The sequence below is a fragment of the Melanaphis sacchari genome, unplaced genomic scaffold, assembly GCF_002803265.2.
Source record: "Melanaphis sacchari strain LSU unplaced genomic scaffold, SCAv2.0 Contig157_pilon_pilon, whole genome shotgun sequence".
NCBI lineage: Eukaryota > Metazoa > Arthropoda > Insecta > Hemiptera > Aphididae > Melanaphis > Melanaphis sacchari.
In genome coordinates, this window is record NW_020270704.1 from 154,392 (window position 1) to 180,111 (window position 25,720).

A 25,720-nucleotide genomic window follows, 5' to 3' on the forward strand; every position below is an offset into this window, starting at 1 on the left:
AAAAAAATTACTCAGTTTTTTTCTTATTATTATTTGCTCTGTTTTTTACTACTTAGATATAATATATACCTTCAACAGATTTAAAACGTACAAATATATGCGATTTTGGTAAATCATTTATGTAATAACCGTTTTGAAGCTTAATTTATATATATCAATAAAATACATATGAAAATGTTTTTAAAGACTATTTTAATTATTATCTTTCCATTCTTGTAATGGTTATTATCTATATTTACTCGTATAACTGTGTTAAAAAATAATTTTTAATTTAAGTTTAGTTATTTATTGTTTTTATATCTTATAGCAATCAAAAATAATGTATGGACCTCAAGTTATGAGCTACTTTTTGTTCCTCATAAAGATAGGTACTCGTATGTTTAGAAACATCTTTTAAATGGTAATAGGGTACACTTTCTTATCTCTATTTTTATCCGAAAGTATAGATATCTGTTTTATAATTTTTATACGTGCTGATGAAAACCGTAATGTATTTAATATATATTAACATGACGTATGTAGATAATGTACGATTATTATTTATAAATGTATATTATTGCTAATAATTTATAAGTATGCATGTCAAAAGCTATTTTTAATACTCATCCAATTATTTAGTTCATTAAAATATTAAATATATAACTTTCCAACTTCATACTAACCGTTCATACATTAAAAAATATATTATGTATTTACAATGAAAAAGAAAGTGTCGTCTGGCGATAAAAATAATTGGTTGACTAAATTTTGACTCCTCTTTAACAAAAAAAAATATTCAAATTACGTCACTATAAGTATGACTATTATTATATAATACGCTTCAACGTGTAAATTCAAATAAATTTTTACAAAAACCGCTAGTACTTATGATCTAAAAATATTTATATGGTATGATTTTATTAGGATGTTTAAAGCGTAAATTTAGTAAATATTTTGGAAACTATTGATTACATTGTTTATAATAAAAATGTGATTAATTCACCAAATGTTTTAACTATTGTGTTATTTCTTCATAAATAGTTTAGTTTAGACTATTTAATATAAACTACATGTTTATTTCGTGCTTAAAAAAATGTGTGGGAATTGAAAAGCTAACAAAAAAATATTAATAACAAATGTGTATGTTATAACAACAAAAAAATATACTTGTGAAAAAAAACAAAAGATATTTACAGTTAAAAATTAATTTAATTACCACGTATCTATTTTAAAACAAATTATAAACATCAGAAAATGTATACTATTAAATTATAACTTATAATAACTTTTGAACTACATTCATAATTTCTACTTTTATTTTTTTTATTAGACATAAAAACTTTAATGGCTTACGCAAAGTATAAAACCTACATAAATATTTTTAATATTTTCTGAGTGTAAAATAATAAGCTTATTTAATTTATTTAATACTTTTTAATTACAATTATATACAAAGTGGTTTCCTCAAAAAATGTTACCCAATCTTGATACTAAACTTTATCCTTTCTTCGCTTGATAGAAGTATAATTTTGTGGAAAATATTTTTTAATGGTTAAAAATTCGCTCTAGGTGTAAAAAAAGTAGAGGGATTTATATGTATAATTAAAAAAAAAAAAAATAAACAATTACTAAAACAATAACTAATACAATCTGTCATAATAATTTTATTTATTTTCTTTTAGCCTGCAAATATTGTATTGTCTAGTCATTTTAACTGCAAAAAAATAGTGTCACATTTACCTCTTCTACACATTATAATTGTTGTTGTTTACTTTTTTTTGATTTGTTTTAATTTTTTATTGTGTTTTTTCCTTTGCAAATAAAATTATACTAGGTGTCTTACGCGAATTCAAGCAATAAATTTGTTGAATTATAAAATAATTAAATTAAATTACAACATTTAGCTATCAATAAATAATGATTTATAATCAATGAAAAATAACACAAAATAATATAAATTTAAAATACGAGTAGTAATATCAATACAAAATATTTTAACCGTATCAATCTTCTAAAATACATCTTATTTATTTTTAAAAATGGTGCTTAAGATCCTAATTTTAGGTGCTAAAGTTATTTCGAAAACTGAATATTCTGTATTTATAATACTTCAACTTAAACTAAATCAAACAATACACGAATTCTCATAGAAAATTAATATAATATAGAACTAATCACTAATACGATATAACAATGTTTCAATATGTATTTGTATATACAGTAATTGGACTTAGCAGTTTTATTTTTTGACAGCCTAATGCCCACATGACACAGAAAAATCACGTTCTGTCATTCTAAAATATAACTCCAAGATTAACAATAAAGTTTATTCGCCCATTTTATAATTTATTGACATTTTCCACAACAACTTAAAAATATTTTTTCTGTTACATATTTGTAAATAAAATTATTAATTTAAGTAAACTTATTTTAAATGTGTGTGCATTGAATAATTGTAATAATTTTAGATATATTAAAATATAATTCAAATAATAATTCAATTATTATCCAAAATAAAATTCAAATAATGTTTAAATATTTCATTTTTGATTATATGTGATGACAAGTGAAACGATTTCAATTCTTTTTGTCATCTTATTATTTTCCTATTTAAAGTTCATTAACCCTAATTTATTTATTCAAAAATAAATGTTATTCGAATTCATAAATAATAATATATTAAATATAACGAACTTACAATAAAGTTGTTATTTGTTTACTATACTACCAAAAATATATACCAATATATATATATATATATATAACTTTTAATACATATAATGAAATAAATAAATTTATTATAACACCCATTTTTTTTATGTACACTATGTATTATGTACTATAATGTGTAATTAAAATACACGTACGACTTGACATTTAATTGTCGTTATGTCAAAATGTTTTCGTTATACTTAAAATAATAACTTTTAGCAAAATTATTAAACTTTAATAAATTTACTTGTAATTTCCATGTTGTCTAAAACTAGATAATATGTTAAAATGAAATTGCTTTTGTTTATACTAAATAATTATATGAACAATAAAATATTCTGAAAAAAATTCTGACTCGACCTAGGTTTACTTAAAAATTTCAATATTGAGTTATGATACCGTTTTCTTACACTTATTCGCCTAATTTTTTTTTATAAATAACTAAAAAACTAATGAAACATTACAAAAAATATCCATAGACAACTTAAAATATCGTTTCTAATAAATTTTAAATTAATTAATAAAGTTACTCAAAACGAATTGAGTACACTCTATTTTGAATATTTAATCACATAGTTAAAAATAAAATCAACTTACACTATTATGAAATCAAACATTCCTCGCTCCAGTTAGAGTCTACAATATATTGTCATCTGTGTTCAAAATCTAATTATAATCAAAGGATCTAAATTATACTGTATAACTTCTAAGGAATGTTTTCTGCTCTAAACAGTGTTTTCCAAAATACTATCTGTATAATTTATATATGAATCAATAGAAAACGAATAGCTTTTCACTGTACTCAAAATCGAATAATATGAAACAAAATTACACGTATAACTACATATAACTTTACTTAATTCCTCTAAAACATTTAATGTATATAAATATATTAACTAGTTAAGGAATGTAAATAAAAAAATAAACAAATAAAAAATACCGGCGTAAACTAGAGTAAATCGTTAATAAATCTGAATTAAATTTTATAATTTTGTAGTATTATAATAATTATAAAAGAAAATAATTAAATTTCAATAAATCTGTTAAAATTTTATATTTGAGTTTGTTAAAACGAAATAATAATAAGAATTAATATGATATAAATACATTTACATAATAGTATAATAAACAAATATGAAACATTATTTTATTTTCAAGTAATTAATATAAAAATATACTATAATTATAATTAACTTAAAAATCTTGTCAATTACTATATTAAATTACATAATTGAAAGGTACTATATTTATTATTAAATGATATTATAGTATTACTAAAAAGTATCTCATTTTACTGAAGATGGACGTATTAATATATATAAATGTTTTAACGTATTAAATGTTTATATGTATAAACTACACTCATAAAATAACTGTTTATAGTTCGATTACCATGTATTACACTTAAATATGTATATGCCTATGGCAATAACTTTTTATTACGTGGCAAAATATAAATAAATATCGCAAAAGCACATTTTAGTACTATTTGAAATATTAACAAGAAAAACGTCACATAATTGTTAATAATTGAAAACAGTTCTATTATGTACGTTCTTTGCTTATAAATTTATAACATCGATGATTATATTAGATGAGTGTGGAATAATTAAAATTTATTTTTTATTTAAATTGATATTAAAGAATTAATAAACTAATTTTTTTTAAATAATAAAAAAAATAAGCAAAACGAAAAAATGGTTAAATAATTATTAACGATATGAAATTACTCATAGCATACTCGTAAAATATAGATAGAGCTGATATGCTTAACGAAGAATATGATTACGCAATAATAATAATAATAATATATAGTGAGATAACGGAAATACAAATAGAAAAAACCTTTATAAATTAATTTGAGTGGCTACACATGTATTTGAGTTTCGTATTGAATCTATACCATTTCTCAGGGAAAATATAAATATACCTATATACTACGTTAAGCAATAAAAGTTCGAGTAATATTGATAACTAGAGCTCTGCAAGACGATCTCAATGACAAATCAACTTATCAATTTTTTCAAATTATTATTGTTTTTTTTTTTCTTTTATTATTATTTATTTATTTATTTTTATTTTTAAAAGAATAAAATAGTTGTTCTTTGTTATCAATGATGTACCTACTGTGTGTAAAAAGAAAAAAAAATGTTAAACAAGAAGAATTTGTTCTGCAACGATAAGATAAACGACATAAATTATTGACCATTCCACCTTTTTTGTCATTGATTTCGTATCTAATGTTAATCACCTCATTTTATTTTCATTTTACAGTATTGATAACTTTAAACAACTTATTTTACACTGTATTAACGTCAAATATATTACCACAGTTTTTTAATATTAAAAAGAAACCAGAAAATCAAAATTTATTATTCATTAACGGATTTAATATAATAATATGTTAATCTGTTAGAAACCGTATACGTAAATCAAGTTTAATAAAATAAAATAAAGTTATCCTATGAATCAACAATGAAAATATTTGCTATTATTATTATATATTTTATAATTATTTTTGACGTTATACGATAGTATATCTTAAAAAGACGAATCATCATTAAAAAATTAGATTAAAAAATCATTATAATCATAACAAATTATAAGCTTATTATGAATATTTATGAAATACCTGTCAAAAAATTGCTTTTTGTTATTAATTATGCTAAGATAAGGTTTAATGTATGCACTATTCAAAGTAAATTTTTGTTTGAAAATGAAATCATACAAAATAAGTCAACAGTATTTTTTTATTGGTAAACAAGCTAAGACTTTGACCGGTTTAAAAATGAAGGACGGAATACAAAATCTTATAAATTTGAAATTTAAAATAAGCAAAATAACTAATTAATTTTTATATACAAAGATATAAAAATACTATTTTACACCCATAAAAATTTAAGAAGTGCATAGTTTTAAAAATATATGTACAAGTATTCCATTTATAAGTAGAATAAGAATTATTGATGAAATCGAGTATCGATCATTATGCCTTCAACACCTTATCTAATATATGAGAAAAATGGTTGTTGAGTATCAACAAATTTGCCAAAACTTTTAAGGCATTATTTTTTATCATAAATCACACTTGAATATAAGCTTGAGGCTTAGAAAAATCGAAAGTATCGGTTAAGGTCCGTGATTTATACATGTCTTGAACATTGGTATGACCAAAATTCAATAGCCTGCTGCACGTTAGCGACATTTGTATGTAATTTATTTATAAGTAGTTCCCGTTAAAGAATATAGGTAAACAATGGATTAGTTATGACAAGGATAACAGAAGACACTATTTTATATTAAATATTTGAATTCTGATGCTTAGCGTATGTTGAGTAATCTATAATTAACATTTAAAAACGATTTCCTCAAGATCAATATTAAGTAAATGATCTGAGGTCTGTGGAATTTATTCAAAGATGTTCAAGATTTTTTAACACAATTTATGATATTTTTCCATGAAAAAGTTTTATATATAAAAAGTTTATACATTGTATTATATAGAAAAATTGATATCTTAGTCTTTTTTATTTATATTTCTAACAAAAATATACATAGTTTATTTTGAAAAATATGACAACCGACTAAATCGATATTAATTTTAGTTAATGTATGATATTCTATACCTACACTATTATTTAATTATAATAAAACATAAAAATAAGTAATTCAAAATAAATTTATGATGCTTAAATTAATATTATATGCTACTTTAAATAAAGACTACATTTTTATTAAAGCTTAAAAACAATTTTCCGGAATTATAAATCTAAAAACAATATAACAGCATTTTAAGAATTTATATTTAATCAAAAACAAATCATTTAGCCAATAAAAATATATCAAACAAAGTGAAATATAGCTAATCTTTTATTTATGCAGGTCTAAATTAATTTTAATTAACATTTTTTATATTTTACTAAGTAAAAACAAAATATGATAATATGTATTCAAAATTATTCAAATGGTTTAAATTTAAAATGTTTTAATCCAATTACCAAGTACAATATTATAATCTATCATAATATATCTTTAAGTTTTGTTTTAATATTTGAGAAATCATTTCATAGTTTGTTAAGTAAGAACAAAACACGATTAAATTTATACAAAATTATTAAAACAGTTTTAAAACAAAGGAATTATATGTTTAATTTAAAAATGCAATAGCTTATCAAATATAGTATAATGTAAATTAAAATATTTTTTTTTTTTATGTTCAAAGAATTTTGCATAAATATATTTTATAAAAATTCTACGGTTAGTTTATTATGTATGTTCATATTATTATTTTGTAAATTTACTAAACTATATAATTGCAGATTTTATAACAAAAGTTTCGTAATAACCATTAAATCGAGAAATTCTTTTCTACTATCATTAATAGTATAACAACAAATACATTAATAAAAAGATATATAATATATTTGTTCAAATAATTTATAGTAATAATAAATTAATTTGTAATACATTTTAAGCCATAGACTTTGTTTCTTGTCTTACCATTAAAGTACGATTTTTGTACCTATACTTTAAAACAATATCACTTTTGCTTTAAAACCCGTAATTTTATAAAATCCCCTACAAATTTATATTTGTAAATTAATGAAATATATAATATATTCTTTTAATTTTGGTAAAAAATTTGTATTCTTAATTTTACTCAACAATCAACATCCTATTATATTTAAAAAATCAAATATTTGATAAGCATAAGCAATTTAAGCAAATAATTTTTTAATATGGACTGCTTGAGTATTTTCAAACTATTTTTAACTTGTATTTAGTTATTTGTTACAATCAAATGAAATACTATATTGTTGAATTTTATGCATAAATATTAACACATTTGTAAAACAGACTAACTAGAAAACTAGTGTTGGTTTCTACGTAATAAAGTTTATCAAATTAGTAATTTACACCTCAGATAGCATAGGATACAGTTCATTTTACCAGAAATCGTGAACAAAATATTTTAGTAATCGCTTAATTAAAAATGTTAACGATATTTACATACTTTTAATAAAATGAATTTGAATTTTAGTTTCTTTGAATTATTTATTGTATTAATGAATTACTTATATATTGAATTATCACCATTTAAGATTATGTAGAGAAAAAAACTATTTTTAACAATGAATTTATAGTGATATAAAAAATAAATAAATAACACATATCGTTATAAAATTAATTTATTCATAGCTCCACTCAGAATCTAATATAAAGTTCGATAAACTTATAATTATTTCAGAAAATTTAAATGACCTGTTTTTATTTTCATTAGAAATCCAATTACTCATATTTAGTAGTATACGTCTGTATACTAATCGAATAAAAAATAAAAAATAAATATTAAATTTCTTTTAAATTAGTAATGAAGTCTTAATGCAATATTTAGTTAACATTTTTTGCCATTTTTCCAATATATTTTACTATATCAATAAAAATAAATGTTAAACACAATAGGGTGCCCATACCTATAGTTTCAATTATGTACAATCTTATATTTTATTATAAAGTTTTTAAAAGAACTTTTATTATTTAAATCACATAGTGCAGTATTTAGGAATAAAAATTCATTTTTGTGAGATACACACACATTTGTAAAATAAAATTTTCAGAATAAAATAAGTATAAAAAGCGATTGGTTATTAAGTACTTAGACCAATATGATCTTTCCAACCAATTAGTTAATAAGATGCAATGTTTTATTGTATTATATTGACTAGTATAACCAATAAATTTAAATAAAAATTAATTTGTTTAAAAATTTTACTTTAAAGTATAATTTGAATGAATACAAAAAATATATTAACTTACGTCTAATTCTAAAGATACGTAAATATCAAATTTAAATGTTTAACTTGACTCATCGGATACATAAACTTAATGAAATATAAACATACAGTATGAACCATAATATTAATATTATCATAAGTATAAACAATTATTTCTGAATCTATTTTTTTAGTTAGATAAAATGTATTAAAAAAAAAAAAATATCTTTAAAAATAATATGCACAACCATACGATATTATACTTTTTTAAGTAAATAATTATCTTTATTTACATAATACAGTAATTACTCATTTACACCACCATCAAGTCTTTTTAAAATATTTTTATATGTTCTTTATTTATGAATAATTCCACAATTATATTTCGTTATAAAAATAAACTCTGGAAAATGCTAGGGAATGTTTTATGGGCATCTTCTTAACGTTCAAATTATTTTTATTATTTTCCTTATTTATTTGAAAAATCAGGTATTATTATAAAATATAGTAAAATAAAATGCTTAACAACCGTAAAAGAATTTCACTCTTTCCCAAAAATGACTTATAGAAGTGTTTTTTAGAAAAGTGATATTCTAAATTCAGACTCCCCTTTCTGTTATATTTCTGTTATTGTTACGGTGGTTGTTTTGGTGGTAGAGACAATTTTTTTCTTCATAAAATTTGTAGTAACTATGTTCAATATTCATTTTTGCAAATGTCGCTGTTTGAAAAATAAAAGAAACTAAAAGTATATCATGATATTATAGAATATATTATCATATTCATAGCTATATCAGTCGTTAAACACAGTATTTTCTTTGCTGTTAAGTCCAGTCGCAATGGATTACCACTATTTTGCAACCTAAATAACCAGAAAATGACATACAACTGTGCCAAATTATCGTTTAATGAGAACTAAGTGCAATTTTCTTCCTTAAAAATCTCCTAATAAAATGTGTTAACGTAAAAACCGTAAATACAAACTGACAGCAGAAAAAAATGTGATAAACAAATATTTTATTTTTATAAATTTCCATAGCTAATGTACACAATTCTTTAATGTAGATGTGGAATAAATAACTATGCTCTAAGTTAAAAAAAAATAATATCATATTAGTAATTTGCATAATAGGAAAAAATAAATTACGAAAACCACCAAAGATCATGGTCTGAGAGCTAAAATTTACCAATATCTACGATTATAAAACTTAAAATAAAAAATAATTATTAATGTACAAATTTTACAATATATTTAAAAAATAATTTCCAATGACGATTTTAACAATTATGTAGGTTCTTTGAAAGTACTACAATACAGGTAAAATCTATCGATACGATTAATTTGATAAATATTTAGATAGCATAGAATAGTTTACGTGTGAGTGTGTGTATTATATAGTTTGAGTCAGAAAGGGAAGTCGTATTTGATTTGTATTCAGCGTTTAACTGCGATGAAAAAAAAAACGGTTTATCGGTAATGGTTTCTATTTTAAATTCGTCGTAAATATTGCAGTGTGCATATAGTCTGTAATAAATAAATATGTTCTAAATGTTCATAATCGAAGCTACATAAATAATATGTACTTAAGAATAATAAACAACAAACCTGCCTATAAATTGTATTTGTGTAAGGAATTTATGTGACTATGTGTGGTTTTTATTGTTCGTAATATACATAACCATTAACCGTTATACATACTAAATATGCTTAAATAGTTAAGTATTCTTTAATAATACTACAAGTTACAAATATTATAAAAACTACCCAAAAAATATGATTGTATACTAATTTATAGGGAAATTAAATGTGTAATTTATTTAATAATATTAGGTAATCGAGTACAACAATCAAATAATTTAAATGATTGATTATTTTTGCGATTTTCCACGATCTAAAATAAAGTAAAAATTAATATTCCAATATGGAAATATTGGATGATTTAAATTGGACCTTAACAATTATCCTCTTTCAATATAAATGGTTTTATTACACTTATATATATATATATTATATATATATATATTTAAACACTGATACGATATAAAACTTATCTAGTTATTCTTTAGTTTATTATTTCTTGAAACTTTTTGTACGCCTAAAAATATCGTTACTTTATAACAACAGCTTGTAATAAAATTAATAGTTTTACCTCATGTTTATGAATTAAAAATGTTTTTGTTTATTTTTTTTTTAAGTTCCTTCATAATAAAAAGGGATGTTTAGAAAACATGTGGTACAGTACAGCGTGGGAATAAATATGATTTCGTGAGAAAGAAATATGAACCCATGGACTTTAAATACCTACAAAAAAATATTATTATAGTTGATGATATTTATAATTCTAAATGTTTATCGTAAAATTAGTAGAACATAATAAATAACATTCATACTTTTTTCATAAATTCGTTAAATTTGTTTATTATTCTTATTTTACGTATAATTTATTTAATAATAATAATTAAATACCACAAGATTACATATAAAATATGTATTCTATAGAAATTTTGTGTATAAAAATGTCAAATTATCAAGCAAATGTGCTTCTATTCTTAATAAATACCTACTAAATTTATTAAAAAGTTTTAAGTAAACGGGCTAATGTTATAAAAGTTGACCAAGCTTTATTTCAATTTTTTTATTCCCTATAAAACTAAACTTCGCATATACGTTTAATAAAAAAATAACCATTTTTTAAAATAATAAATACATAAATAAATAATAAGAATCGCATAAAAATTGTGATAATATAAGCAGTTTCAAGAATAAGGTACAATTTACAGACTATATATTAAAGTAAATATGTCGTATATAGTAAATGAGTCTTAAACATAAAATTGAGAATAGACTATTAACATTTTACACTACTTACAATCTGATCAGTCTAGCCGTCATCTAAGTAAAATAAATATGTGATAGATGGAAGAAAAATAATTAGGAGTAACATTACGCATTTTAGTGTAAAATAGTTAACGTAACACTGCCATCGATCGCTTTGAACTTTATTAACACATGTGTTGCAATTTACTTTTAAAAATTAATTTAAATAATAATTGTACATGTTATTGTTTACCTTAATTTAGGTATTTAAGTAAAAATTATATGTACAGTCTTAATGTTAATATTTAAAATATTAAATCATTATTGAACACGAAAAATTATTTCAAAAAAATTATTTATTAAAAAAATTTAATAATAAATCTTTACCCTAATAGTACAAAGTAATTAAACCTCCATTTTTGACATATTTCATCATTATTTTCATCAATCATCAAATATCCTTTTAATATTTTATACACACACAAACATATTATATATGTATACATATTGCATATTTTATATTATATTAACAAGGTAGCTTACTGTTTTATCACACGAAAAAATTAAAAAATTACATTATTACTGTTGAAAATAATCATCGTTTTGATTTATTAATTTAATATATTTTTAGAAAAATATTTAAACATTTATCAGCGATTTTTTCATACCGTATTAAACTAAGATAATAATAGTATGAACAGAAACTGACCACATTGACATTAGCATGCATAGAACTGTCAAAAAGAAACTTAACACGTATTTTTCTATACGTATTATAATATATATTTCCACACACTTAACGATATAGTATTATACATGTACGTAGTATATATATATTATAAATGTTCTAGGGTACATATTGATAATCGATATTTTTTATGTATCTCGATTATAAAATTTTCACTCATATTTATCTATTGCAGACTATATACATACTTTGATATTTACGATGAATCCAAAAAAGAAACCATTACCGACGACCATTTTCATCGAGGTTAACACTGAATACAAATCAAACACTCCTCTTCTCGACTTAAACTCTGTAACACACGCACACATACCCGTATGTACGATAATGATTGCTACCCCGTCGTATAAGGCGACGGTGAATATGTGTATGTGTTTAGTGTAATACACACGCTAGCACGATAGCAGGGTGCGAATTACTGTCGGCCATATTGCATTGTTTATATGACGGGTCTCAGGCCTTGTCTTTGGGTATATAATTTAATATGATACCGAAAGTTTATCGTCATCCTTGTTCGGTAAATCCAACTGCCCTACCACCGAAATAAATTTCAGTCACTAGCTCATTTCAACTATCTTTTTCTGAATGCAACACCACGCATTCAAATTGGTGATAAAAGCAAAATATGCGAGCAATCCATACGATCATTAAGCTATTTATTACATGGCAATGAAAGGGTAAAATTTAAAATTTGTGCGTAAAAATTTCTTATTTCCTGTTGGAATTTAAACACCAGATATCAAAATGATTATAATATTATATGTGTAGGTTTTTCTAAGTATATATAGTTCATGCACAAACAGCTGTCTTATATTTTGGTTGACAAAATCAATTGTATTTGATTTATGATGGTTTTTTTTTCATTTTTACAACAATATTATTTTTAATTTTTATAATTTTTAAACCCATTTTAATATGTGTAAACATTTTAAACATTTTTATTGTTTTGAATATATATTAATAAAAGTTTGTCTTTTGTGTTTAATATATATTATATTCCAACAATTAAACAAGTGAGCCCATTTGCTGATTCTTGAATGAGTGATCATCTGGAAATTTTACCAATACACACATCATATCCTACCTAACCATAATCATCAATATACAAATATTATCTATCTAAAAATTTCTCCTAACATGAAAAAAAAAAATTACGCATAAACTACACATTTATGAATACTTTAAATTTTAAAAATATTTATTTATTTAATAATCTATAAATATTATAGTAAACCGAGTGCAGTAACTACATATTATTTTACATTAGGTACGCTTAAAATGTATAATTGATAACAAATAGTTGCATGATCACTACGTTACTATTCACTAATAAGTTTTTCGTATTAAAAGTTTTATTAGTCAAATTCTTTACCACCATTAAACAATTAACAACCCACGAGAGTTCTAAAAACTTCACTTTGCTGTTACGTTTCAACTGATTAAACATCCCCAACTCAAATATGACAACCTTTTGAATTAATTACAAATACTAATTTACATAGGAGACGTTCTTTAATACCCCTTAGAATTTGAACATTTTTGTATAACTATAGTATAAATAGTACTTACAGTATTTTTATTGTTTGACTTAATATATTTAATAATATAATAAGTACTTACATTTATTATGAATTATTCGATATGCCATTATTTAAATAAAACTAAATAATTTTGCTTTAAATAATATTATGTAAATATATTTAATTTTTAATGAGCTGAAAAAATATTTTTAAATATGTTCAACTTTTGCTGAATATATTGCGTTAACCATGTATACTTGACATTTAGAGATTTTCTTACGTGTCGAGACTCTATTATATTAAATTCTAAATTTAGGATTCAAATTGGTTAAAACATTTTCCAGACCTCAAGAATGTAAACTTTAATGCATATTTTTGTGTTCTGTTATACATTTAAAGTTAATATATTTTATTAAACATTTCATTTACTTTTTGAAATTTTTTTTTTTTGTTGTATTATATTAACTAAAAATAACTTATTTATAAATGTAAAACATAAATTTTAAAGACTAATTATTTAGATAATTTAAAAATATTTTATGTTATCAACATTTAATCATATTAACCATATTAAAATATAATTTGACTTCTTTATTCAACAAAAAAATATGATTTAAATCAAATCGTATTCGTGATCACTGAATTATAATTATTTACGTTAAATGCCAATGAGTTAGGTATAATATTATAATATTTTAAGCTTTCATATTAAAGTATAATTTTCATTGATTCTTTAATATTTCCTCTAACACAATATTTTATAATATTATCATTAATCAAAATAACTGTTTACAAATCAATATTAGTAGCTGATTATATACATCCATTAATTAAATTTGCTTTTGTACTACGCATTATTTTCCATAGACACTTTTATGAGTTTTTATAGTATGTTGTGGTTCGATAGAAATATAATCCAATCTACATTATAGTATACAAGAAATTGAAGAGTAATCTAAACATAGTACAACTTTATCTGATTATCAAGTGATTCCCAAGTGTTCTTGTATGCAAAACTTTATGAATTTGTCATTTACAATGATGTATTATGACTAAACATAGAAGATTTATTTTTTGTTATTATTTTAAATTATATTACTGTTAATATTTATACCGCCAATACTTGAATCACTCTGTATAAAGTCTCTTAATATGAACTTAAGTGAACTTATACATTAAAATCAGGTAAATGTTAGTAAAATCATTTGAAAATGAATTAAGATAAATGGTAGTAAAATCTTCAACAGTTTTTTAAAATAATTATTGATATATTTATATCAATAAGCATAAATAGAAAATAAGTAAATTTCAATCACATATATCTATCATAAATCAAGTCACCACAATATCATCATAATTTCAATTTGTCTAATATACCTTTTTTTAAACTAGTAAAACTCAATAATTGGCAGCTATTGAATATTTTAAAGTAATATCCGACATCCATAAATGATAGGATATATTGAGTAAGTACCTATTACTCTACCTCAATAATTGTTTGCTAAACTCCTGAGTCAACTTGCTGCCAATGAGTTATACTATTAAAGAACCGAAAAATTGAAATCACCTACAGATTGTCAACAGATTTCAGAGACGGCCATCGGGGCTAACTTCTACGGCCACCAAAGCCAACTATTTGCAATAAATTCATTACTGCTGGGAAATCGTATGCACAAAAATAATTTAATAGCAAAACCGTGTATACTTTCTTGCACGATTTTTGCAGCACCAATGGTTTCCAGTCTAAAATAGAATCGATGACAACAATGACCCACGACTACAATTTAAACCTACTTGAATTATGTAGCGACTGATGATGTTCTTTACTAAGTATTTGATAACAAACCTACTCTACCCGTTCATAGTTTATATGCATATTTATTATTGAATTTATTAGCTTTCTATGATCTACACAAAACATATAATAATATCTATAACAATACGAGTGAAATCAATAACAATATATTATATCACAGTAGCAGTTGTTCAAACTAAGTCCGTATTATTATTATTATTATTATTATTATTATTATTATTATTGTGACATTATTGTTTATTGCATTGAATGTTAATATAAATTCATTGAATTTCCATGCCAATAATTTTAGTCGACAAAAACTATTCCTGTGTAGGGTTTAAATCCATTAAGTCTTAAGACATAGGTATATTAAAATGTATAAAATTTATAACTATTGGAGTTATTTTCAAATGACAAACTTTAAATATTTTTATTCTCTTAGTCTATGTGATTTATTAGGAATGCAATTTTATTCATCCCCGACTATTTGTATAAAGTGTTTAAGTTTTATTACTGTTTTAAAAAGGTTTATAGAGATGATAAAAATTGCATTTCCTTATTTGTGTTACCGATAAATTATACTTTATTTAAATGTATTTGGTATGATTTATTTTCTAATACAATTTTAAATCATACTATTATTTTAATCTCATAAATATAATAAAATTATAGTGCAATAATATAAACAATTCAAATCGATAAATCAATCCAAGACTGTTAAATTTAACTATAGCGTTGACATATTTAAAATAACTATCCTCTAATAAATCTATAAATGTAACTAAATCTTTTACGCAATAATATATTTATAAACCTAACAAAATTAACCAAAAAATACTTTGTTAAAATTTATAAAAAAAATAGGTTTAAATTTTAATGAACTTAAAAATAATAAATTGTGTGAACTCAACTTATCAAAATACGCTTACCTTTTTACATCTAAACAAGGCGATGATAGTGATAAGATTTCCAGGCACGCCAACCATCATATAAATTACACAGCATATACTAGCAAACGTTAAGAGTGCAGGCGAATATCCTTGAAACAGTTCTGTCTCCAATTCATTTCGCCAATCGTGGTTGTTAGCAACTTCCGACACATTCTCCTGATGATAATCATCCAAACTACGGTTTTTGTCTGTTAGACCATTGTTTGCGAAAAATCGATGCATAGCCCAGTCTCTGATCATTGTGAGTTTAAATTTAAGTCATTAAGACATAACATTTAACAAACGATAAGGTTTCATGATAACCTGTAAAAAAAAACCACAAACAAAACATTTTACAACATAAAAAAAAATATTCAATATTATAAAAAAAATTTAAAAAATTATAAGAAATACTACATTTTCAAAATATTTTCAATTAAAAACTCTATTTCTAAAAACGTATTGCATTATTTTGATTTAGTTAAAAATAAATATAATTAAATAAAGAGTCTAGTATAACTTTCTGGTAAATTCGTTGTCTTTTACAAATAATTTTGTAAATCGCAGTAAAAACTATAACAATTTCCAACTAAGCTATAATATAATACATAAACATTTTTATACACATAAACGCAATAAGAGTTTTTCAACTCGAATATTTAAAGTTCTTACGACAGTTTAAACTACTAAAATTTTGAAATCCTGAAAACTTATATTCAAATTACAATCGATAAAGAGGCTTATGAACCTTTCGGATAACTATTACGGCATAAAAAAGTGATTTAAAAAAAAAACTCAAAATACGTAATTAAATATTCAAAATATCTAAAAACTAAGCTATGAATCAAAAACTTTGAAAAAAATGTTAATCTATGTAAAACATTATATTTACTATGTATTATCATTCATTCATTTCAATAAAATATAGATTAGGTATAATTTATACATTATAATAACAAAACATTTATATTTTCCTTCCAAAAAATATTTTAAACAACATATACCTAAAAAAATAAAATATATGTAAAATATTTACTGAGCAAAATAAATATATAAATTTATAGATTTTAACAGTAATACGGTGTGAAAATTAAGTACCTATCTAAACGCGTTTAAAATGAAGAATGTGTTTTAATTATATTAATTGTTCTTCACTATAGTCTAGACATTTTTTTTTTTATAATTAAATAAGTACATATATAATATACATCAAACAAATAATAAATACTATATTATGATTATTAATTTAACGATAATTCATATTATCAAATATTAATGATAAAAAACAACATTAATGAATAATGACCAACCTCCAGTAATATTTATATTGTTACGTAGTTTACAATAAAACAAAGTCATAATAATTTAAAGCAATAAAATTTAGTGTAAGTCAGGTAGGTATGCGAAAATTTATTTTTTAAACATTATAAATTGTGTACCTTCTTTGCATTATATAATTAATCTTCATCACTACGTTCTAAATAATTTTAATTTAACAATAGTTAGGTAAATATATTATACATGATATTGAAAACTATCTATACAGAAACCAACTACAATATACTTTTATCCAATATATTATTTCATATATTTTTTTTTTTTTGATTAAAAGGTGAAAAAAATTAACGGAAACAAAAACATCTATAAAAATAATGTGAATACACACATTTAATATTAAAATATTTAACACTAGTTTAGATGTAGTAATATACATTATGTTATAGCTATGACAAAGTAGGTAAATCAAATATGAAATGTAGATACTATTTTTTTATACATAATACACATCTACATACATTATTATTATGTTTGACAATTAAACTGCTTTGATACCAATGGCAAGTATTATAGTAGTAATTTAACGATGGTAGTAGATTTTTTTTGATAGCAAACTTCTTTGCACTATTGCACTACGTATAGATAAACAACTCGGAATATTTTATAGTAAATAAAAGATTGCAAATGTAAAATAAATAACATTATAATTATTACAACATATAATATATTTATACATATACTTAACGATTGCTAAGTTTTTTTTTATATAATATTAATAAAATTTCACATAGAAAATTCTATGTGCTTGAAAATAATTTTTATTTATTGTATATTCAGAACGAATACGTTTTTGAATTATGTTAGTTAATAATACTTGTTATAATAGATATTATAGCATAAAAGTCTCAAATTATGAGCAATACTAACCAAAAAAATTATATTTTAAACTTTAAATAGGCTTTCTGTACAACGAATATAAAATGTACGATTATGTCAACTTCAAAAAGTCAAAAAAATACATATTATTTACTATACACTTGACATTTTTATAATTTATCAAAAATATTTTAAATTATTTCAATATTCAAATTAAACTTATCATTATATCAGTATACCATTTATATACAATTATATTATTATATTTTTAATATATTTTGCAATTGTTATATACAATTATCATGGTAAATTTAAGGTAAATAAACCTTCTACATATTCTAACTATTTAAATTTACTTTTGTCAACTATGAATGAATTAAAACCCCAATTACACACATCAAACTGTCATTCTATGGTAGATAATATAATATAATATTTTAAAATAATGTACATAGGTACCTACAGATATACGAATACTATGAACATTTCTTAAATACCATGTCAAGATAAAGAAGAAAATGTTAGAGTACATTGTGACAGGATCTCAGAGGAACTCAATTTTATGCAGAATGTAAGACATTATATTTTAAGTGTTATAAACTTATATACTATGGACATTTATTAAAAGGCTAGTACCTATTTATTGTTATTACATGTTATTAAATAATAAAAATTTAATTTAATTTCACAAGCTGTTTATAGGTAATATAAGCAATAAATTTATCTAAATATTTAACATAATATGCTCAATATATAATTTTCATACAATGAATAAAGTTATTCTTTATTTAAAATATATCTTTAAATTTCTTTAAGTTTAACACATACAATACAATTAAGCTTACTATTTAGTCAGAATGGTAGTATATAAATATTGTTTCGTTTAAAATTATCAAATATTTGATAATCAAACTACATATTATTCAAAATTAAAACCAATTCAACCAACATAATCGTAACTTTATAATATTAAGCATAAAATGATAAAAATTCGTTTAAGAAAATGTTACCATCATAAATTTATTATCAAAATTGACTTGTAATAGTATTAAAAATTCTATAGGATAGTTAATTATTGAATATAAATAAACAATTAAATAAATGTTGTTCAGTAGTAGATTGTTAATGTACCTACAATTTATTTTTAAATTTTAAAATTTTTTTTTTAATTTTCCTATTAAGTTACTAGGAAATTATAAAAAATACTTATTTAAAGTACCATCAGTGTCAATTTTAGATACACAGAAGTATTGTGATAAAAAACTTTTAGACCACTTCTTCTGCTCAAAATACTGTACATATATGTCTAATATTTTATTATTATAAAAAGACAAATTATTGAAAGACTAAAAACAATATTGTTTCTATATTTTTTCAAAATTATAAAATTACTCCAATATTATAAATTAAAATATCTATAATAAATTAAATAATCCACCAAAAAATTGCAGTCATACATTTTTTTTTTTTATATATCAAAAAATTCTTCGACAACAAAAAAGAAAAAAATAATATAATTTTAATGTATTTTCTTATTTTAACTAATTTAGTAATATTACACATACATTTTATTTATTACTATTTGTATATATTTCGTATACTAAAAATGAGTTTTTAAGTAAAAAAAATTGTTGTTTTCTCAAAGAATTTTTTTTAAAAGAATTACTAAGTTTGTTAAGTAGAGTATACTATACATTTTAGTGAATTATTGTATAATTACGTTCTATTATTGGAAAATATAATTCATAACCCAATAGCTACCTAATAGAAATATACTTCCATAAAATCATATACCTAATATACTAATAATTAATAAATAATTAAGAAAACTTAACCTTAAATTTACTTTCTTCCTTATAGATGAATATAATTACAAAATAAACAAAATTAGTCTAATTTTAAATTTGAAACATTATAATTTAAAAAAATATTTCTTTTGAAAAATCTGAACTAAAAAAAGGGGAGCTTTAATTTGCAAGGCAGAAATTTTTATCACCACAGAAACCTTTGAAGAGATACAAAAATCTCAAGAATTTAAGAACATCGTTTTTAAGTACCTATCTATATTTAAAATTCCAAAAATCTGATTTTGAATAACTGCATTACTGAAGAAAAAAGGAGTAAGCATACTTAACTTAATAAATCACTATGTATAATATAACTATTTTTAAATGTTAAAATATTAACTAAGTATAAAATTTAAAGTAATCTCAAGTCGTAAATATAAATAACTTAATACACAAAAAAGAAAGAAATTTATCTATTTTCGTTTTTATCAATTTAAAAAATATATGTTTTTTTAAAAATTAAATTCAATATTACGTATAATGAGATTTTATTTTAGTAAATTTTTGTCAGAAACAGAACTAATTTAAAATTAATGATTTAAACCGTAGTAAAATTATACGTGTATCTAAATATTATACAATATCTGTTTATAATATGTCTCATACGACACTCCCACAATATTTTTACAACTTCGTATATATAATTTTATAATTTAAATAAATTAGATATATTCAAATAATCATTATTAATTTATGATTATTGATTAGATATTGTAAATTACAGTTACTTGGATATAGTTTAAATAAAAACCTCTTTACAATACAGGAAATAATTAAATTTCGCGATTTTAATAATTTAATAAATATATTAAATAGATATTATAACTATTGACCCAATTTACGATACACTTTATTTATTGCCTGTATAATATTTATTTCAACAATTTTTATAATTATTTAGTCATAAAAATATAAATTTAATAAAGTAATCATACATAAAAATTGTAGATATGAAATATGATAAGTATGTATTTACAAATAGAAATACAAATTGATTTATAATTTAATATTATAAATTATAATAACATGCATTATTTAAATTTATAACATGCATAATGAAACTATTGACTTACGTCGTGAGACTTATATAAGGTATTTAATTGTATTGCACTTAAGAAAATTGTATTTTAAATCCAGTACATTTTGATAGAATACAAAATAATGTAAGACTTTTCATGAAATGTTTGATTTTAATAATAAAACAACTACCAAAATATTTTAATAAAAGAGTACCAAGGAAAAACATCGCGTTTGATGTATAAGATTTTGAGACAAAGCCTCGTGAATTGGCAAATGACGTTTGAACCTCGACGGCTGCGGCGTGACTACCATGTGGTCGTAGGGATTGTTCATCGTTCTTGGAAACAGAGGGCAAAGACCCCCCTACCGGAAAAATGCGGCGTTTGCGCACCCCAATAATGAACGAGCTCATACTATAAAAAATGTTAGTAAAGTAAAAAAAATGTGAATGATCTGTTAAAAAAATAAGGAAACAAAAAAAGTTAAACACGAGTGATTTATATCGATATCTTGTTTATTAACTATATATATAAATAAGACAAAAGCATAATATCTTCATTTAATCAACGCTTAGTTATGCCAAATAGTATTGACTTACTCGTAACTATCTTAAATTTAAACCTTAATTTCATAATCGAATTAAGTTATTAACACATAACACTACAACAATGATACATCGTTCTTAGAATAAAAACTAATTATAATAAAAAAAACTATAATAAAATAAAAACCAACTAAAAAGTTTTTTTTTCATAGTTTCATGTTTTATCTTTTATCTTTTAGGTTTTTAATCATTTCAAACATGTATTCTAATTGTGTCGAAATATTTGATGAAATTTTAATTTTAATATTTATGACTGAAGAATTATTCTCAAATAATAAGAAATTTAAAATGTTTAAAAACTAGAAAAACATTTTACTTTTAATATTTCCATGTAAATTATAATTAGATAATAAAACATTAAGCTATTTATAGAAATTTCGAATTTTTATAGTTTGTATTGAATTTTTTTTTCTGTCAAAAACTCTTTAATGTAAAACAAAATTTCTTATAAGTTGTTCTACGAGCAATTTAATTTTATTGAAAATACATAGGCATAATTTTTTTTTATGGTATTTTAAATTAAAATTGGAAGTGTGTGAAAAAATCAAATATGCTATAATTTAAATTAGTGTTATTTAATAGTACCATTTTCAAAATTGAGCTTTTCTCAATTAAAAGTTATTTTAAGGCCTTTTCCCGTGAACTTAATGAAACTTAGTCACTTATAGTTTGATTTTTCTACTAATTTCATATACCTTAAAATTGGATATTGAAAATAAAAATGATAATTTTTTAATTAACGATTAAAAACTATTAAACAGAGTTATTTTATTGTAACTCAAAAATATTAAAATTGAAACTTAAAACATTTTGCCATTACCTAAATTATTTTATAACAACAATGAAATTTGAATTTGAATTCATTTTAACTGTTATACTATTTTTTTTCTATACAATTATACCACATAGATATTCAGTCACACTTGTCTAAGATATTATGTCAATATTCACATTGAAGTAATAAAAAAAAAATTATTATGTAATACATACAATATTTTTAGAAAAATAATAGTTTAACCTTCTGTATTACTAATATAAATAAATTCAAAAATTTCCCAAGAAATAGAAACTAATACACCATTTTCGCACAGAAAAGTTTTTCTGTTTTCATATACAATCATTATTAATATAATTCAAATTTAATAAGTCTATAACACTTAATGAAAATAAACCTATGCTCAAAATGTACTATACTGTATTATTTAGTTTTTTAATTGAAAATTTACAATAATATTAATAATTAACATGAATTTTAAACAATTAAATTTGAGCCAAAGTACATGTATATTGCGTTGTTAGTTCCAAAACCTTCAACATTTGAATTGGAGCCTCATAATTAATTAATAATATTATTTTCAAGGATAATTTTTTTATTATTAAAAACTCTTAATTTGTATGTATAAAAATTTGAAGTATTAAGGATTTTTTACGGTCACTTTTAATTTAAAATAAACTATTCATTATAATTAACAAATGTGAAGTTAGATTTTATTATTTTAAAATAAAAAAAGTAAAAAGCTCTACCCAATATTATTTTAATTTTAATTTTAGTTTATTACCTTGAGTTTTAAACTTTTAATTAAAATTTAGATATACTAATACATAATAATACTATATACATACCTAACAGTTATCATTCATTACAAATATTAAAATCGAAAATCGATTTTTGGTGTTATGTAATTATATTATTTGAAAAAACACATTCACGTCAGAAATTATCACTTAAGTGGATACAAAGTTATAGTAAAGATCGATTTCAAAACATTCGTATTATCACGCGTCTGACAGATGATAGTAATAACACTGCAGGTGACTGCAATTTACGTCTCTTGGGTACCCATATAGTATACAATTACAAGGAAAACTTCGAACCCTTAAAACGTATACTGAAAATTGGAACATTGAGGTTAAACCACAATTAATCAGCGTTATAACTAGAGCGCGGATTTATATACATTAAAAACCAACTAAATATGCACTAAAAAATCTTAAATATGCATAAATATATGCACTGAAATGTTAAAATATGCACGAAAAATAAAAAAAAAATATGGTAAAAAAATTATTTTTTTAGAATAGTGAAATAATATTAGTATCCAATTACTGACAAAATCGATATTTTCTTATCTTAATAAGATTAATCTAAATATTTTATTTTCCCAATTATTGATCTAAGATCATATTTGGAATAACCGTTTATACTTATTAATTTATTTTGATATTAATCGAAACTATGCAAATAAAATTTTTTTTTTCTTATATTATAATAAACTATATAGAATAAATTTAAAAAATGTCTAAAAAAAAAAAAAATATGCATTAAAAGATGAAATATGATATTAAAATCTTAAAATAAGCCCTTAAAATAGAAAAATATCGAAACGTACAAAAATATGCACTAGAAAAGTTTAATTTTTTAAATCGTTGTGTCGTAAAACAAATTTTGTGCTCACTTACCATACCATACGATCAATCAGAATAAATGTGCAAATGCATATAAATCACGCTTTAGTTATAAATTATAAGTTATATATTGACACTTCCTATTAATTCAAAAATCTATTACCACTAGGTACATATTTAATATGATGAAAAATTATTATTTTGTTATAACTCGATTACTATTATTAATAGTATTCGAGTCATTCTTAACTTTTTAGTTGACTACTAAACATATTTTTTTTTTAAGTAGCAGTGATTATAGAAATCTAATAAATGATAATTTCCTCATCGCCAAAAGTGTTAATCTAGTAAACATACAGTTTAATGCATTGATAATATTTAATTTTACTATGACTCGGGGAAATAGTAATAATACGTTTTTTCTATACAAACAACAGCTATAAATTTAAAGCACCTATACAAAAAAATTTTAATACAATTACTTCAAATTTGTAAATTTAATATTTTTTAAATACCTGTATAATTTTTAAAGAATATAAAATAATAATTTATCATTCTGAATTATTAAATAAATTGCGTTGCTTACCAAACTCTTGATTCACTTAGGCATATATGAATTATAAGCTATATCAAAGTTTATGTATGTGACATATGTGAGAAAATCGTTCTCTAAGTCGACAGTGCGTAATTAATTGTATTAGGAGGTTCTGGATAATTAACCTAATCTCATCGTCACTAAATAATTATACTCTGGTTAAGTTTTGTTTTTGAAAACTATCGTCAGACATAAACACACTTATATAATAGTTAATAATGAAAGCAATTAGAATCGACTAGTCAAAAACATAATACTATTGATTTTAAACTAACAACTATAAATTTATACTAAGTTAGGTATAATATAAAAACTTTTAAATAACTAAATTTAAATAAAATTATATATTTATACATATACAACAATTTTAACTACCTATAATGATAAAATAATTAAGTTAACAAATCAGACTTAATTAAACTAGCTGTTTTACACATGATAAATAAACGAACAATTTTCCGAAAGTGTCAAAAAAATATTAAGGTCCATGTGTTATTTTACTTAATTGTAAATAATATATTAATAAAAGAATTGACCAAACACAAAATAATAGGTAAAATATTATTCTAGTTATTTACTAGTTACTTAATTGTATTTTTACAATATTCTAGTGAATTATAAAAAAAGTCGCTGTTATTAATGAGAAATAATGTACTTTTGGGTAATTGTACTAGTTGACAGCACTAACTGTGTAAAAATATTAATAGGTATACTACAGTTAAATTTTTAAGCAATTGAATAAAATATGGAAGATACATGCTATTACGATCATACAATAATTGATTCAAGTTGAGATATAGACATAGGAATTTCACC

At 21.8% G+C, this 25,720-nt stretch overlaps 1 protein-coding gene across 1 annotated transcript in view; it reads right to left on the reverse strand.

Moving 5' to 3' along the window:
- Nucleotides 1–21,592, reverse strand: part of LOC112592105 (G-protein coupled receptor moody) — a 135,466-nt gene extending 113,874 nt beyond the window's left edge. Inside the window, exons 1-2 of the mRNA XM_025336091.1 lie at nt 21,513–21,592; nt 16,279–16,602 (exon numbers count right to left, since the gene is read on the reverse strand). Of these exons, the coding sequence (XP_025191876.1) occupies nt 16,279–16,539 (261 nt within the window). The 5' untranslated portion in view covers nt 16,540–16,602; nt 21,513–21,592. The remainder of the gene's footprint in view (nt 1–16,278; nt 16,603–21,512) is intronic.
- Nucleotides 21,593–25,720: the final 4,128 nt, after the last annotated feature.